General features: G+C 44.1%; 1 protein-coding gene across 1 annotated transcript in view; it reads left to right on the top strand.

Moving 5' to 3' along the window:
• The first annotated feature begins 3348 nt into the window (after window positions 1-3348).
• Window positions 3349-18974, top strand: part of LOC142802706 (uncharacterized) — a 31611-nt gene continuing 15985 nt past the window's right edge. Inside the window, exon 1 of the mRNA XM_075887694.1 lies at window positions 3349-3884. Within this exon, the coding sequence (XP_075743809.1) occupies window positions 3756-3884 (129 nt within the window). The 5' untranslated portion in view covers window positions 3349-3755. The remainder of the gene's footprint in view (window positions 3885-18974) is intronic.

The following is an 18974-nucleotide window of genomic DNA, read 5'->3' as shown; positions in this document are numbered from 1 at the left end:
GCGCGCCCGCCTCAGAGGTGATAAGGTGTAGAACGCAAGGCGATGGGTAGGTTCCACCACCGTCTTGTTTTAGCAAAGCGTTGGAAACACTCGCCTTTCCGTGCAAGCGTTGGATGGTCAGCGCAGCGTGACAAGCGCTGCGGTCCTTAAAGTTACTTATGTATTGCTCTTCTGGTAAAAGGCGCACATGCAGAATATATACGTGTTGTTATGGTGCCACACACACGCGCAATAATTAATTCTTATACGACAATTGCACAAGTATGAACGCTGAATCTTGAGCAACATAGGTGGGCGCTGCGAATGGGGTCGACCGTTTCAAATACCCAATGCTGTTGAGAGTGGACAAACAGACAAATGTACAGACATACAGACAGACCAAAACATTTGCGTCGAAGGTCCCCAAGAAAGACTATCGTCTTTAAAAAAAAAGTCCTATTTAAAAAACGCGCTAAAAAACACGTTGGTGGCGGCGGCGCGCCAATCGGTAGCGAAAACTAACAGCGGCGGCGCGCCGGCTCTTTGGCCCTTCACTTGCAGGCAAGGAAAACGCAAACCTTCTAGCTTTTTCGATCGACGTTAAGGACCTTTATTACACCCTCCCTCAGGCAGAGTTGATGGCGTGTGTATCGGAAGGTATAGACAGAGTAGGAGCGGTGGATTTTCAAAATACTGCCGGTGTGTCGAGTGATCAGTTTTTAGAGCTCCTTTACTTTTATCTTAACTCGACCTATGCGACATGGAATGGAAACACTGTAAAACAAAAGAACGGGATATGTATTGGTTCCTGCATAGCCCCGTACCTGAGCGACCTGTTTTTAGCAAAACGTAACAAGGTCCTTGACGAACGTATGAAGCACAGTGACGTTATTGCTGTTTTTAGATATGTAGATGACTATCTGATCGTTGCCAATAATGATCATAACAATTTTGACGCAGTTGTCACTGAAACTCTAACCATGTTTTTGACAGTGTTATCTCCCTTGGTGCTGACGCATGAAGTACCACATGACAATTTCATAAAATTTCTTGACCTCGGGCTGTATTTTTCGCCAGCAAGAGTATGCTGGAGCTATGAACCGCGAGGGAATAAACCGGTTCTACCGTTCACGTCCGCTCATTCGAAATTGGTAAAGCGCGCGGTGATAAAATCCTGTTTTCAGAATTCACTGATGAAGTCGTGCCACCACAAGCTTGATGAGAGCTTGTGGGCTCAAGCAAAACGTTTATTAAACTCTGGCTACCCCTCGCAGTTGTTGACCGCTGTCGCCGAATCTATAAACAGGAAAGGAAGGGCAAACGGCAAAGACCAGGCAACCGCCACTAAGGCAGGCAAGGTTGCTGTAGTGCCTTACATGCATGCCATTTCGCATAACTTGCGAAGGATAGCAAGGAAGGCGGGTGCGGATGTAGTGTTTTCTGCTCCCGAAAAGTTGCAAGGAATGTGCAAAAAGGTCAATGCAGAGAGTAGCGGGAAACAGGTTTGTAAGATTAAGCACCGGGAGAAATTTGTGAATTGTTGTTGTGGTGTTGTCTATAGCACTCCTTTGACTTGCGGTTGTGAATACATAGGCCAATCTGGAAGGTGTGTGAATGAAAGACTAAAGGAGCACAAGTACAATGTAGAAAGAGCTGTATGTGGTCATTTGGCCCTTCACTGTCAGAGGTGCGGTTGCGTCCCTATGTTCCAAAACACCCGTATACTCTTTAAGGCCCGTGACAGAACCACACGTGAAATTATTGAAGCTTTTGAAATAGACAAAATGAAAGAAAAATGTGTGAGTGTGGCTTCCATAGCATTATCATCTAAAGAAAAGAAGTATCTGGAATTTTCGCTTTGACGAGCTAGTGTAGATTGTCGCTATCAGTGATGACACGTGCATGGGCTGTGCTGTATTCTTGACGTGACATTATCCATGTTTTATCCGTCTCCTGTTGTATAAACAGCGTGTGTGATCGCAAATAAAACATTAGTTGCAAGTTAGCGCTGTGTGTGTGTGAATCTCTCCTTTGTGTGTGTCCTTGTCGTGGTGCGCTATACCAGTGAAAAGATGGTATACCAGTGAAAAGATGGTATTCAATGATCCCTGTGATCAGACGGTGTCCATACAAGGCCAAGAAATACCGAGGGTAAGTGAATACAAGTACCTTGGAGTATGGGTAAATGAGAGTGATAGATACATGGAGGTACAGGAAAAAGCCTCGGCAGCAAAAGGAAAGAGGAATGCGGCAATAATGAAGCACAGAGCGTTGTGGGGATACAATAGGTATGAGGTGCTTCGAGGTCTGTGGAAGGGTGTAATGGTTCCAGGGCTAACTTTTGGGAACTCAGTGGTGTGCATGAGGGCAGAGGTGCAATCGGGAATGGATGTAAATCAAAGGACTGTGGGACGCCTCGCGTTGGGTGCTCACGGGAAGACGACAAACGAGGCTGTAAAGGGCGATATGGGGTGGGCAGGTTTTGAGGCGAGGGAAGCGCAGAGCAAAATAAGGTTCGAAGAAAGGCTAAGAAATATGAAGGAGAGTAGATGGGCAGAGAAGGTGTTCCGTTATTTGTATAGGAAGAGCCTGGACACACAGTGGAGAAAAAGAACTAGAAGACTCACTAGTAAATATACGGCTGGTATTGTAAGCCATATGTCAACAAAGAGCGTTAAGGGAAAAGTCAGGGAGGCGGAGAGGATTTACTGGATGGCAGCTATGGAGAAAAAACCGGCTTTGAGTAACTACCGAAAGGGCAAAAATGAAATAAGGAGGGAGGCATTTTACGATAATTCAAGGGGAAGCGCTTTACTGTTTGAAGCGAGATCGGGTTGCCTTAGAACGCGTAGTTATAAAGCAAGATTCAGTAAAGAAGAAGAACAATGCACATGCTGCGGGAAAGATAAGGAAACGGCGGAGCATGTTCTGATTGAATGTGGAGATATCCACCCAGGTGTACGTTTGGGCACGAGCCTACAGAAAGCCTTGGGTTTTAGGGACAACAATGGAAAGCTGAACACACCCGCGATTGAAATAAGTAAGAGACGGTTAGAGTATTGGTGGCAGAAAATTAGAGAGAAAGGACAAAAATAAATATTGGAAAAATAAAATATGGACAGTGTGCCGTAAATGGCAGAGAACTTAAACTGAAAATTTACCTTTTTTCCCATTAAGATAGAATTTATCGAAGTAGAGGCATTAGGTCAACATAAAAAAAGAAAAAAGGTTTTTTTTTTTTTTTTTGTCGAGCCTGGTGGCATACTTGTCACCACCCCGTTATAAAGGGGACGCTCATAGCATCCATCCATCCATCCATCACACCTCTACCAGTCCCGCCAAAAATATCGTAAAAGTTGCCACGGCATAGAGTTTCCTAAAAATGCGGTGCCTAAAAATAACTCTAGGGCTCATGGCAGTTAGTCACGTGACATAAAAGAGCCAATGGAAGGCGACCGCCGGGAGACAAATTTTTTGAACAATTATCCCGGTTGCCGGGAGAATAGACACTGTGTACGCTTATAATTCACGCTTCGAAGAGCTGCTACTGGATGGAGAACCAACCCTTATCACCACCGCGGCATTTTGCCCTCCGTACGGCTGAAGAAGCATTTGCGAACGAAATGATGTACCGCGTCACAACCTCCAACGGAAGAAAAAATGAGCTGTGCAGTGCATCGCGATGGTGAAAAGAAGGAATTGAGGAGTCTTCGAGAACCAGTGTTCTCTGCTGGAAGCAGTTTCGTGATAGTAACTACCATCGGTGTTTATCGTTCATGCGTGTGATGGGAAGTCCGATAAAGTCTGCTCAATTAAGGGCTGCCGTGGCGCCATCGATCTTCGTTAATGAACAGAATGCATCGGAGGCACCGAAAGCGCATTTGTTGAAGAGGCCAAAAGATCAGGTAAGATTTCGAATGTTGAAGCTTTGTGGGGGACCTGTGTTCTTAAAAAAAAAAGTTAGTGAATCTCAATAAAAAAAAAACAAGGTCTAGGTAGAAACACATGATCTCCCTAATGCTATTCACCGCGTGCTTACACGAAGTTTTCAGAGCCCTAGATTGGCAAAAGTTATGGGTATGAGGTAATCGAGAGTATACATTCGTAACCTGCGATTCTGTGATGACAATTCATCAACGAGTAACTCGGGGGACGAAATGCAGCTCTTGATTACTTTATTGGACTAGGAACGCAGAAGAGTTGGTCTGAACACTAGGGAGCGTAAAAGTATTATGCAACAATCACGGCAGAGAACAGCACTTTGCAAAGAGACGAGTGGCGAGACTGAAAGTTGTAAAGGAATGCTAGGTTAATAAGGATGTGTTGGAGCACGTTCGAAGAGCAGTCTAAAATCGTGAATGGTGCTTTATCCTATTCCTGAACAGGGAAGGTAGAAAACAGCTGCATCGTCCTTGTACCTACGGAGCAGAAAGCTTGATGCTTACAAAGCGGGCTCACCTTAAATTGTGGATGCACTGAGCAGTGCAAAACAAAACAAAAAAAGACAGTAATTTTAACAGACAAGAAAAGTGTAGAGTGGGACTGGAAACAAAGTGGTGTGTACAGTGGGACTGGAAACGAAAAAGAAATGGGCATGGCACGTAGTGCATATGCAGGATAACCTCTGGTCATTAATGGTATTCGCATGGATTCTAAAAGAAAGCAAGCATTTCAGTGGCAGACAGAAAGAGGGGCAGCTGAAATGAAGAAGTGTGAGAGTATAATGGGGATAACTATAACTATCATGTCATACCAACTAGCCCAAACTGCCACACTTCTAAGTATAATGGGGCAGCAGCAAGCACAGGACAGTGTTGAATGGCAGAACATGACAAAAGGCTTTGCTATGCAGTGGGCATACTGAGGCTGATGATAATCACAAAGGGGTAAGTATAAGAAGTATTGGACCAATTTGATACTGCCTACTGTGAATTTCAAGTGTAGCTATTTAGGTGTTTTGATATTGCGTTGACCTAAAGTGGGGGGGGGGGGGGGGTTAAGGGGGGGTGACTTCTTTGTTAACCAGGAAACTAGAGAAGGCACTGCGTGGCCGATTCCACAACAGCTGTTTCATACAAACCTTTGTTCATGCAGCACTTAATTTCTACTTATGGCATCAATGTTTACCATTGCCCTATGCCTTAAAGGTGGTGTCATCGGTGACTGCACGTTAGTGTTGCGTTATATACACCAAGTGTCCCTAAGACCTATGCATGTCCTTGCCTCCCAAGCATCGCAGTTGAACTCACTTTCTCGTGCCTGTGTGCGCATGGCATGCGTTGCACTCCCACAAGAAAAACGAGCATGCTCGAGGCATCGCAGACACTATCACAGAGGCTTGCTGCACTCTGCTTAAATTCTATGTTGTACTCGTATGCTGTATTGGCTACGCTGGCCGCTGCTCATTGCACGAATGGGCGGCTAAGGGCTGTGCGCCGAAATTGTTGTGAGGCTGTTTCATTGTGTGAAACTGCTTCATCAGCCAAGCTGTATTACACATTGCAGGAATTTGACAGCACACATATACTGGAAGGAAAGTTCAGAGAGTAACTTTAAATGTGAAACGTTTCTTGGTGAGCCAAAAGCGCTTCAATATTTTCTCTCTATTCGCCTCTGTCCGGGTGCTATTGTGGTCACTTTTTGTACAGTGTATTTATCAAAATTGGCATAAGACATGAAGTCTGATGAACACAATTCACCGGTCAAGGCATGGCTAACATGAAAAATCAGGGTACCTTAGCGATAGGACGACACATAGAAAAACATTATGGGCGATTTCTAGACATTATAGAATGTCAGTCCTTTTCTGCATGCAACTGTTTCTTAGCTTTGTATGTTTTGCTGTGTTCTCTTTCCTATGACCATTTTTTATTTTTCTTCAGTAGCTGGTAGAATATCTCTGCTACTGTCCAAGTGTTCTTGAAAAACATTTAACTATAAGTTCTACCTTCCCAAATTTAGATAGAGCTCGATAACTGTTGTGGGCTGAAAGGCTTGGAAGATTGCCCTCTTTTATGTGTTTGTAGGGTGAATGTCTTCTTCAATGACCTTGCAACTAAAATATGCCACATATTTGTGAAAAAATTAAAACAATAGGCACTTACCTAGAGCAATAAATTTCCTCAATCCCTGCAAGATGTATTCCGATGCTTACTGCAATCACCGATGTCAAACTCTGTCATAGTGAGGTCACATTGCTGATGCATCTTTTGTGTCAAGATGCTGTGAAGCACCTCATCTGTTATCGCCTGAAATATGGGGGCAATGACTGGAGCTTGCAGTAAGCACCCGAGACTTGTGCTTACCGTAAACAAAGGTTGCTTCCCTGGTGTAAGTAGGAGTGGTTGTTGACATGGCAAAAATAAGCTCTGTGCAGAAAGCACTTTTCCGCCTGCTTAGGCCATGTACAAGTTCTTTCATCCTAGAGGTCGGTAACGATATGTGTTCAACAAATGGGTATTGTTGTTTTATCCTCCTCAGATCAACATACGCTCGCATTTCCCTTCGCAATGGTGATTAGTGGTGTAGCCTAGTTGCTGCTCAACTTTCTCCTGCAATGCAAACAAATGTTTTCTCTCGGAGCAAAACACGAGAGCGGGGCTGAGTGTTTGAGAATATGTACTTGAAATTTTTGTACTGTTCTAGCTTTTGTTGAGAACATGCCCAGGTACTTGTGTATTATAGCCACAGCTCGTGCTCCGGCCGCACTATGGCCAAGTTCAAGCCATTCAAGTTTTAGGCATTCCATCAAATTTTTTCCATTCAAAACTGGTTACTTCCAGCCATTGTCCTTTACAACAATGCCACATAACATCATGCTTTTGTCTTTGTACTTAAGCACCACACCACTCTGTCCTTTTACGTATATGGGCAAAGTTGCATTCGGCCTGTTTCACATTTTACATGTGAAAACCTAGACTGGTACTCTCCACTTCAGAACTTCTACGCTGTTCGTAACAGGATTGTGTTGCATTAACCAATTTCGAGTCCTCATTCGAAGATTCAGGCGCACAATTGCTTGGTCTTGCTCTAGTTTTTGGGACATGCTTTTTCAAATAACTTACTTGTAAAAATTACCAACAAATGGAATTTTTCTAAACCAAGACATTTCTTATGAGTGTCCCATGCTGCATACTTTGCATTTTTGCTCCTGCTGACTCCTCTTTCATTTGGATTAGTTGGTGTCTGGTCTTGACGCAGTGAGCCCTTGACTGTGTGCACTGATGCCTCTTGTTCTCTTTTCCACATTTGCTTAGTGTCTGTCATCACTAGTGCCCTGCCCAGGGCAATTTTGTGAGTGGCAGCAAACCAGTTTGCCACTGCTATATCATTACACGTTAAGTAATGCTCCAAATGCTTCAAGTACTTCTAAACACCTTTGAAATACACAGCCTTACGGTAGAGCTCTGTCTTCATCCCAAGCGGTGCTATTTCGAGAGATCTAGATATGTAGTGAGGCATTTCCTTGCCTGCAGTGTTACAAGTTCGACGTACCGTTGCTGTTCTTCATAGTAGAGTACTTCTGCAGAGAGTTCGATAGGCAGCAGTTGGTGATCTTCTTCCAGGTGTACATGTGGCACTGTCCAGTGGACGAAGGTGCAGCCTGCTTGCTTCCTTTTATGCCCAGCCGCTAGGCATTCCCCTCAGTGGGTATGTGGGGACGTGGTTGCGAGCTGTGAAATATCACCCGGCCCGGCAGGAATACTCTAAGCAATGCCTTTATTTAGTGCCTATGTACAGTACCTAACGATTGAAATGCACCATGAATTTTTTTCGGATGACAACATATGTAAAATTGCTCAAAATTGCCACATCTTGTCAAAAGATATCTGGTCTCTAGAAATAATATTGACTTTGATGTACACATTCTGTTTGACATTACACTGATATGGGCAAACGAAGACAGTCGAAACATAAGTATTTGTGCTCCGTAGCCCTAAGGATGCCTGTTTCAATCTATGAGTGCTGTACTATGGCCTCCGATTGCAGGCGCGCGGCGGGTTTCTCTCGGGCTGTCCCAATCGTATAAAGAGCGCGTTTCGAGAGGTGGGCGTGGTCCTCTCTTGTCTCCGCACGGCATCGCTGTTTCTTTCGGTCGAAAAAGCTGTTGTGCTGTTGGCAAGGCTTATATGTGGCGAGAAAAAAATGGAGAAAATGGTGGCGAGAAAAAAATCGACCTTTTGCAGAACAGTGATTTCGAAACAGACGCCGTTCCAAGCAGCACTGCAGAGGTGCCCGAAGATGCACGTTTCATCCATGTTCGCTCTTGTGTCTCAGTAAGCTATATTGGTGTGTTTTGGCGTGAAAAGCATATTCAGGTATACCCTGAATGCAATGGATCAATGCAATATAGCTATCGCGAATGAGCATCAGCGGAGAAATAGAATACGTTTCCTGCTTGTCAAGTTCTTTTTCGCGCCTCCAGATGGCCCCACCTTTCCAGCTTCTTGTGGTTAACATGGTATTACGACTTTTACATGGACGCAAATTCTACAGATGAACTAAACTTCAACAATACTTACGTGTTACTTGTTAGGGATGATATCTGACTACACGCTCTTCCAAGTTTGATAGCTTGCGGTTGTGTTGATGTGTAACACATACGTGATATGAAAAGACAACACAATAGCGCTTTTTGCGTGCTTCAAGCTAGACACACTGCAACTCACCTGCAACTCGCAACGATTCCCCGACATGCTGACGGACAAGCAAACGTTTAATAATGCTCTTTTCTTTCGATATTCTCTTAAAGGTGGTTTTTATCTTGATAATTTCACGTAATCATTCAAACCAGTGCGATGAACATCAGACGCAACGAGCCACGGCTGAGCTAAAGCGCACCTGCGCGTGCTAGCCTGGCCGTAGACGAGCGAGTGCGTTTCTGCGCTTCGGCGCCACGATAAGAACACTCGGATCGTACACGTCATCAATACTAGGGCATCGTCACTCAGGATGATATTTGTGGAATGTATCACACCGAACATGTAGCACTTGTGTCGATGTCACAGGGCAGTCTATTTTCCATTTTTTCTCCTTAGCTTTTCTATGCTGTTTGACATCAAATTAAAATAACTCGACGCGACGAATGCCGTTAAAATTTGGCCAAGAAGACCTATGCATACCAAGCTATCGAATGATGGGCACATCTCGATCTTGAAATTTGATGTCAGTTCTCCTTTAAGGCGCTCGTCAAGCTCTTGTCGCATAATAGAAAAGTCAGCGCCAGTGTCAACCACTGCTATTACATAGTGATCTTCTATAATAACTCTGAGGTCGGCACGTACAAATTCATCGGCATTAGTACTCGCACCCCAGGTGGTAGAAATTTCCGGAGCCCTGTAAATTTCCGGGGACCATGTAAAGTTCATCCCATTTTCGTGTTAATGGCAAATAACGGTCTATCATCCAACACCCAACTTATATTTAGCACTACTTTCCACAATTGATCCTACTCAATTAGAAGACCTACTGCAGCTTCACAGGTGATGCTTGGGGAAAACTCTGTATTCACAAATGATTTATTTTCTGCATGACTGTGAAGTTCATTTGTATCAAGATTCAATTAGGTTACCACAGATGTAAGGAATGACAACAGCTTCTATCTGCACTAAAGTGCTGTTGTGTTGACTTGATTAGTCAACATGATTGATTAGTTTTCAAGATGATTAGTTTGCAAGTTTGTCTCACAAGCCTGAAACATTAGAATGCAATTAGCTGGCTAGCAAAACCTTATAGTCCTTTTTTTCAATATTGCTCAACTTCTTCACCGAGAATCGATTCACTTGCTTTAACGCTATTGGCTTGATCTCGGTCACCAGCCCTTTCTTTTCTTATGGCTGCTTGCTGCATTCTGTCAAACAAAAGCAAAAATATACACGCAATATGCTGATAACTCAATGTTTCGTAGGCAGCACCCAGTAAATAAGTACTAGACCTAATGAATAGTCTTCACTCACCTCGTACTGCTGACACTTACCAGGGCAACAGTGGTTCCTTCCTTGGACGGCCACGGAAGCGTGGACAATGCTTCCCTACAATGTGGACAATAATGAAATGATGCAAAGGTGCTTAGAAACCAGTATAAAACAAACCATAAAAGATTTCTTAGCAGGTAGTTACCTTATAGAAACCATCCAAGTAACTCAGTGTCACGGATTTATCTCTGGAGCGCTTGCATTGGATGGAATTGAGAGAGAGGCGACGGGAGAGGAGGGCTCGTGGCAAAGCAAACACACTTCATCACAGGAAACAAAATAGCAAGCAGTAATTTGACACTCGGAATTCACTCCCCAAAATGAAACAAGTATGTATGCAATAATCGGCTATAGAGGCAAAACTGGAATTGATACAAATCCAAGACAGGTTCAGTCCTAAACATAAACTGTCCCTAGCCAAGGTGGTGTCTCGATGACTTCTCTCATGCGCTCTCGCAATAATAGAACATTCTTACTCTTCATATGCCACCTATGGAGCTACGACGAAGTGGTACCACCTCGCCATCAACGGTGTGTGCGTGCGTCTGTTTGACGATTCACTCTTCCGCATTGCCGGTGTCTCGGTGCTTGTCTTCATTTTCGGCCTCGCTAGGCCCCCCTCATCAAGGACTTTCCCGCTGACGCGGCCACTTGGCTGACCAGTGTGGGCTGCTCCCGTTCTTGTGCGATGTGGGGCAGGTGCAAGTCTAGCAGGAACTGCTTGGCAGTCCGGGCAGTCCCACTTAAGACCATCTCCTAGATCAACGGCCACTTTTCAAGCTCTACTTGCTGACATCCTCAGAACAGAGCGGTCATGCTGCTCTCGTCGAGGTAGCGCTGCTCATTTCACACGTTTTTACAGCTTGGGGCCCGAACACACAGTGCCCGCTCATCTTCCGGGATTTTTCCTCCCGGCGCTCGAGTCCGTGCCACGAGCCTCTCTCTGACCAATCTCTTGCGTCTACATGGCTAATGCGTGTGCGCTCGAATGACTCTCCTCTTCTCGTGCACCGTCGCCGCAGTTCCACGTTTGGTAGACGCCTCATGCCTCTCCATTACTCAAGACACTTAGTGGCGCTCCACAATGCCGTCATGAGGTCTTTTGCAAAGAGAGAGTTTTTAGGATTGCTTTGAATACGTTGCCATGCTCACGTTGTCATCCTCAATACGTTCTGAATGTCAGCCTGTAAAAGAATGCTATCACAAATTTCAATGCAATCCATCAAGCTTATGTCAGTTGATGGGTTTTACGAAAAGTCATGAAGCAGAAGTTGCAGTCCGGCACCTCCAGCTTTTGAGGCAATGGTTCAGCAATATGTGGCTGTGACAACACTGCTCGCAAGGCAGGTGGCAGTGCCTGCGATGAACTGGCTGCACCATGAGAAATATAAAACACATTAGAACACTGGTGATCTTTTAATAATTGAATATACTTCTAGAAAAATATAATTGCTACTTTTTATACTGTGTTCCTTATGCTCACGAAACATTGCTTACCTTGCCTAGAACCCTTTGTGTCTATAAGCTTCTGTTGCAGATTCTTGTTAAGAGCTTTGAAGTCTTTCAGCTCTACTTCCTGCTGCCTCACTATAGCGCTGAGGCGGGCCACTTTTTCCTGGGCAGAAGTCAGTTGGCTGCTTCGCAGCTCATGCCCTTTTTGCATGAGCTTACTTTTTTGTGTATGCCAGTAGGTCAAGTAGCACGTTGTTGGGATCTTCCTGCTTTTCTTTTTTTGGTGTCTGTAAGAGAAAGAAATGTCATCAAATATATATCATGTCACTTCCCCATTGAGAAGTGCCAAAGAGACATCACTGCTATAAGAAAACTATGCTTACCTTAATGCTTTTGTCGCTGTCTTCACTGTTGCTTCTATCAAGGATTTTTTGGAATTTGCACTCGTCCTTGCCTCATTTTTACTTTGAGGTCATCTTCAGTCCCTGAAAAATACAAAAAAAGTATTGCTGATACTATGCCAGCACCCTGCTGTGATACCCAAAACATGGAGCATTCTTTAGCTATGAGTTCTAGATTCAAATTTTACTTTTGGCCTTTCAGCACAAAATTAGATAAGCATTTTATTATGGTAGAATAAAATTTCATGACTGGAAATATATTCATAGCAAAACCACACAAAGCACAGCTAACGACATCTACGCCAACAATCCTTCTTTCCTTGCCTAACGTCTAGACAGACACCAATATTTATTCTCGGTGACTACATAGGCGCAATCGTTTTTAATTTTTAACTGATAGGGTGCGACATAGCATTGTAAAATGTTAAGCAAGACATAGCATTTCAAGGTTCTTTGAAACACTATCTGCGAGAATAATGAACAAGGAACATGTAGGCATGACGACAGCTGGGGTGCAGTCTGTCGCACACATGCTCTATATCGTCACTCACACATGCACGTACATACATATGCAAACTCATAAATAAGTAAAATATAGCGGCTAATTTGAAGCAAGCTTACTTTCGAGGAGAATAATTCTGATGCGATAAAAGTGAAGTTCCCCATGTTGGTTCGTCTATCTGACGCTGTAGAAGGCTGTCTTAAAATCGTCGTAAGGCTTGAAGCTTTTAACATTCCCAATGTTCACAACAGCACATCTTCTGTCATCTTCTGAATGCACGTAAGCATGCATAATCATGATTTGGGCGGTCTGTGCTTCATGTGGTGCCACAAGACAAAAAAAAAAAAACCAAGTGGAGTGATTTTCGAGTACATTAGCGAGTGACAGTGACTGCCTGATAACCTTGCGGACTTCGGCCGCAAATCGGCTCTGGCTAAGGCACTCACTCTGACTAAACGCAAAGCACTGTTGGCCAAAAAATTATCTTTATTCTTTGCTTGACGATAACAAAAGTTAGGCTACAGCTACAGTTAAAAAAAATTAAAATTGTTGATAATAATAACAAGCCATTCATGACACAGGGGCAACAATGTCGGATGCAGGTGCATGCAACACGGTACAATGACAGAGAAGCTGTATAAAGGATCTCATTTTAAAGACTTGTTATTTTCAAAAAGAGTTTTAAAGCTCAGAATAAATGTGGGTAAGCATAGTTACTGGAACTTCTGCAAAAGCAGGACAACAATAGGATGCACAAGTCGCCAGGAATGCTGAAAGGGCTCATCCGTGTTACGAGCCTTTCAGATAAACAAATACTGCCTGTAAAATCACTATGTGCTTTTGGAATTAACTGTGGCAGCTACAAACACTACAAAGGGTAACATTTCTGTTGCTCCAGAACTAACTGGGTAGAGAAAAATTAGTTGTCAAGTGTCAAGTGGTTGCGGCGTGTCTGGGGCCAAGGTCGCTTCCGGGACCCCATTCCTGATTGTGTGTGGATGCGCCGTTGAAGGAAATGCAAAAACCTTGAGCAGCCTGTCCATGTGTATAGCAGGGCCAAGGCACTGGCAGTAGTTTACTCATATTCCATGACAGAATCGTAGTCTTCTCCCTTTTCCTTATCTGTCAGGAGAAGGCTTCCAGCTCGGCATTCAGCGTAGCTAAGTCTTCAACCTGCTTTGAGGACGGGAAGCGTCAGGAGGCCAAACTGTGTAAACTGGAGTAGCTGGTTCACCTCAATGACAATCCTCATAGTTTGGGCTCGAGGAGATGCCTGCTCGATTTTGGCACGCCCCACGATGGTCTGGCAGCAAGAAGACATCCCATATTAGAAGCGACAGCTTAGGGAGATGAAGGCTGTGTTCCATAAGCCTCGTCACCAAAACGATGTCAAACGATTTTTCTGGACCCTTTATTGGCGCTCAGCGCAATGCCGCCCACACTATGGCATACATTCCAACAGTCCAAGAACAAACAAGCCTCTGCTTCACTACACTCTTAATCCGGTTCGAGTTTCAGTCCTAGAGATATCCTGGAAACGATCAATTAGTCACCTTAGTTTCTTGCATATAGTCAACATTTAACCAGGATGTGATTGAGAATGGGCCCTTTTTCATCTCATCAGCCCGTGTCACGCACATTTTCAAGTCTTAAAGTAAGAGCGTAATCAGTGTCTCAGAAACTGTCAATTAGAACCCTGAGGCAAATCATGCCGGCAGTTTCTTCAAACTCTCCATTGAACGTGGCGTATTGGGTGTCTGAAGCACAATCCCCCACAGGCACCAAAAGCACTAGAGTGGGTTGCCTAGTCACCGATGGTTGAAGGCCTCGGTGCGAACAGGGAAGAGAAGTGTGGCTGTGGTGGCGGGCTTTCATGTTGTGGCTGGGACAATGTAGGAGAAGGAGATGTATGGCAAGAAAAGGTGAAGAGTGAACAAAAAGTCGCATACCCTCAAGAGATGCTTCGACGAGCCAAGCGGCAAGCATTCTTGTGAATTCTAACAAATGTGCAGTGGTCAGTGCATGTGGCCCCCTCAGGTTCCTAATTAAGCAAATATGCAGCTCGCCAAACTATGCGATGCGAGAAGATTGGTCATCTTCAGACATCAAAGAAAGATAAGCTAAACACGTGCAACCTGTGTAGCTTGATTTTTTTACATGTGTAGGGGCTTGTGTCTCCAGTTTTGATGTGTGTTATTTAACCAACAATATCCAAGAACCTTGAAAGAAGTTATAAGGGGTGAAAAGTTTTTGAACTCAAGGCGCCACAGGAGCCGTCGGACTAACATGCAGTAAAAGGTGCCAAAATACTTGTTCCTCTACACCCCCCTCCCCCTCATGTTTTAAAGGGTACAGCAGCACTTCAACATCATAATCATAACCTTTCTAATGTAGAGCTCTTACTTCCCCCGCAGGAGTGCTTCCAAATTTTTGAGTACCATTTCAACACTTGTGCTTCGACAAATGAGGACGCTTATCACTTACTGTCGAAACACGAAAAGCATGAAGGCGACTGTAAAAATACGCAAAAATTTGTTTCATACGATGTGCTTTCCAGTTAAATGCTGAACACTTCTGGGTGATTCCCAAGTACTAAATATTTGCAACTACCTTGTTAACACAAAAATTGGGAACATTTATCTTTTTTTTTTTCTTATTTTGCACATAAAGTGCACCAACAGCAGCTCCGAAGGTTTGAATGACTTACGAGTCACGTTGACCCCATCCCTGATTGTGTGTGGATGCGCCGTTGAAAGGAGTGCAAAAACCTTGAGCTGCCTGTCCATGTGTATAGCAGGGCCAAGGCACTGGCAGTAGTGTACACATATTCCATGACAGAATCGTAGTCTTCTCCCTTTTCCTTATCTGTCAGGAGAAGGCTTCCAGCTCGGCATTCAGCGCAGCTAAGTCTTTAACCTGTTTTGGAGGACGGGAAGCATCAGGAGGCCAAACTGTGTAGACTGGAGTTGCTCGTTCACCTCCATGACAATCCTCATAGTTTGGGCTCGAGGAGATGCTTGCTTGATTTTGGCACGCCCCACGATGGTCTGGCAGCAAGAAGACGTCCCATATTGGAAGCAACAGCTTGGGGAGATGAAGGCTGTGTTCCATAAGCCTCGTCACCAAAACGATGTCAAACGATTTTTCTGGACCTTTTATTGGCGCTCAGCGCAATGCCGCCCACACTATGGCATACATTCCAACAGTCCAAGAACAAACAAGCCTCTGCTTCACTACACTCTTGTTTTAATTGTGGCAGAAATGTAGCAATTAAAACAATTAACTCTTTAACCAATGTAAATAGCTGGTTGAGTCAAGTGGGTGAATCAATGTTCTTCCTACAAATAGTCGATATCCACTTTAAAATTTCGGAGAGGCGGATGCTGATAATCACCACACAGCAACGAAATCTTGCTAATTTAGCTGGCAATAGTGAAACCTGCACGCACCAAACAGCGCATTTGCGATTAACTTCAAAAATTCCCGCAATGAAAAGTCAATTGTTATGAATTGCATAAAAAGCTAATTTTTAAGCTTTTTTATTACTTCTGTATTTGATGTCTGTACGCACCTGAAGGTGCCCTATGCCATAATATAGGGAACGGCGCAGGTAGCGCGCAGATGCCTTCTTTTGCTAATTTTTAATAATTATTCGACATATTTCTTGAAACACCCTGTATTTGAGACCTGGGCATAGGACGGGCCAGACTCGGGCTCAGGCCCGAGCCTTGCCTAGGCTTTATCAAACAATGCCTTACCTAGGCCAAGCTCTCAGGTCGGTTTGCAGCCCGTGCAGTTCTCTGGTTGACCCAACCATATAAATATGTAGCTTCTTCATGGCGTCAAGGCTGAGCAGCAAGAAACCTTTCTCTGTGATGTAATGTGTCATTGTTGCCCGCATGCCACTGTATTCAATTTCCGTTTCGAAGGTGCCCAGACTAGGAATCAACTTGCCAGAATAGTTTTGAAGACTCGGCGCTGAAAGAGACAAGGTGCAAAATTTTTCAAGTTCTGAAAATCAGCGTTATTTACAAGGAATATTGTGGCACCAGTACCTATAAGAAGAGGAAGCATATTTTCCTTAAATGTTTTGTGAACTTTAGGTCCCTTCTTGCATAGTGGCAATCCTATGCCAAGAATGTGTGGTGAATTCAGGACGCCATGTTCTACAGCGGTGGAGACTAGGGCTTGGGACACTGCAACTTCTGCAGATGGTTTCATGACAAACGACCGCGAACAATCCATGTTTTTGACACTTGCGACACTCTTGTCTTTATTCCGGGCAGTTTTTCGCATTTGCTTTGTGCTTCATTGAGCCACAACAGTAGCAAAACGATTGCTGATTATTACCTTGGTTGCTTCTTGCACCTTCTTCTGCGGTACGGATGCCGTGGTGCGAGCCTGTTGCTGCATAGTTGTGTCGAACACTATCTGGCTCACGAACGGGTGCGCAAAATCAGAAAGTTGCTTGGAGGACGTGCTGCTGATCTAGCGTTCAATTTCACATTTCAATTCGTCAATGCATTGCATTGGTGCTCTATCATAAACCGCATTAACTTTGTGTGTTGCTTCCATAGCTTTGCCGATTTCTCTAGCCTTGGCCAAAGTAACTGTTCAGCTGGAATTCGAGAAGCGCTCGCGCAACGCTAGGTTGGAGACTACGTCAACAAGTTAATCCTGCATGCGTTCATAAATTTTCAATGCAAATTCCAAGTCAAAGCTAGTTGTTTGAGTTGAGCAACATACTAGGTGAAAGGTTCAAATGTCAACTGAAGCCTCATGCATAACTGATGTCTCTCAACGTTGAAATTCATTGTATTCATGAAGAGCAAGTCCAAACCATTTATTAACTTTGTGTACTCACTCTCCAATACCCCGTGCGATGCACAGAGGTCTACACTGGTTCAGTAGAAACTTGAGGTTGTGGGGCGTCCGTAGCGACGCTTATTGCTGTTGTTTGTTTCACTGCTTTGTTGTTAAAGTACAGACGCAGTCCTTCCACTCAGAGTGATGTCAGAACAGGTGCTGCCTTTCGCTCTGCTAGCCAGTCACGGTCTCTGACGGACACAAGGTACGCTTTGAAAAGCTTTGACCATCGTTTCTGTGGCCTTAGTGCAATACTAGAGGCAAATAAAAACGGTGTCACAGCTGTGACTGACATCTTTCCAGTAAATTTGCAAGCGACGCACACAGTAAACTGCAGCCAAAGCGTAGATAAACATAACCGTAACATTGCTCTCACAAGCTTTTTCTCATTGCCGTTTTGTTGTATCACGATCGTGTAGCTATGATCGCACCCCGCCGTCTAACCGCCACTTGTGCATAGCGTTTGATGGGAGTCTTCGAACACATGACCTTATCAGTCAGATGCTGATGAACAAAGAGCACAAGGCGTTTTCTTCTTTTATTCTCTTCCTTTTTCGAATACACAATATTGGTGACCGAATAGCTTGTTTCTCACAGATACAGTTATCAGATGTTTTGTGAATTGCTATTAAGTGTCCTCACTTGACGTAATTACTCAGATGTCGGAGAAACTCACAAGAACAAAAAAAGTGGGTGCGTGTCTTCAATGACCACTGAGGTATTTGTTTTAATAATAAATAGAACTTGATAAAGCTTAGTTTTCGACTTTCACCGGCAGTACAATTGTCATCGCCTACACGGACGAGCATTGTGGACATTCATCCCACCGATGAAACAAGGCTGAACGCAAATAAGAAATTCTGTTTTAAAAATTTCTACACACTTTCTAGAAAAACCGCTGCTGGGTTAGGCAGTTCAGATGGTACGTTTTTTTTTTTATTATGACACAAAACAGAAAAGCAGTGACGGAGAGTCGACAGTCGTTTTAAAGTCAAAGATTTTTCGTTGGTGGCATGTGCGTGCACTGTCGCCGTGATAACAATGATGATCGTGGACTACAAGTAGTTTGTGTAGTATACGACGTCTCTATATGCCTTTTACAACGCATTTGATATGACTGGAAACAACCACCCAGGTAATGTTCAAAGACCTCCTCTTTGCCAAGTTCAGTCAAGATCTGGTACCACAAAGCAGTAATAATGAAGGCAAAATGAAATTTACTACTGAACACCATGTATAATTAATGACCAATAATCGTATTAAATTGTACACTGCTTTGGCCCCGATTTAAATGCATGAGCGGTCAATGTCACAACTGATTTACGGTAACACCAAATGATCCCACTGCTTCACCTACTCATCAACATTCACTTCGTGAATATGCTGTGGTTTCAGATGCTAAGCAGCTTTTTGAGTAGCCTGTGTAACGCTGTCCACCTGTGTCTCCTTGCTAGCGCGTCGCACGCATTGCGTTCTCCACGCCGCAGTTGTTGGAACAATGCCAAGTAGGTCAAGTCGTAGCTTTGCGTTGATGTTCCTCTCTCTCTCACCTGCAGCAGCTGCCCGCTTCTCCCAATACGCCAAGGTGCTGTTGCTCCTCCACCCACTCAAAACAGACTTCTCTCTCACTTCATCTTCTCTAACGCCCCTAACGCTCGACCGCAGGTCGAGTGAATACACTCTTTCGACTCTTTTATCAGTGGTGAAACATTCAAGAAACTCAACCAGCATCCCATGTTTTTGCATTTCAAAGAAACGTTAAGTCGAGTAAAGACCAAGTTTTTCTTTAAATTGTTCTTC

Source organism: Rhipicephalus microplus, chromosome 3 (genome assembly GCF_043290135.1).
Source record: "Rhipicephalus microplus isolate Deutch F79 chromosome 3, USDA_Rmic, whole genome shotgun sequence".
Classification (NCBI taxonomy): Eukaryota; Metazoa; Arthropoda; class Arachnida; order Ixodida; family Ixodidae; genus Rhipicephalus; species Rhipicephalus microplus.
This window is presented reverse-complemented; position numbering and strand designations above follow the sequence as displayed.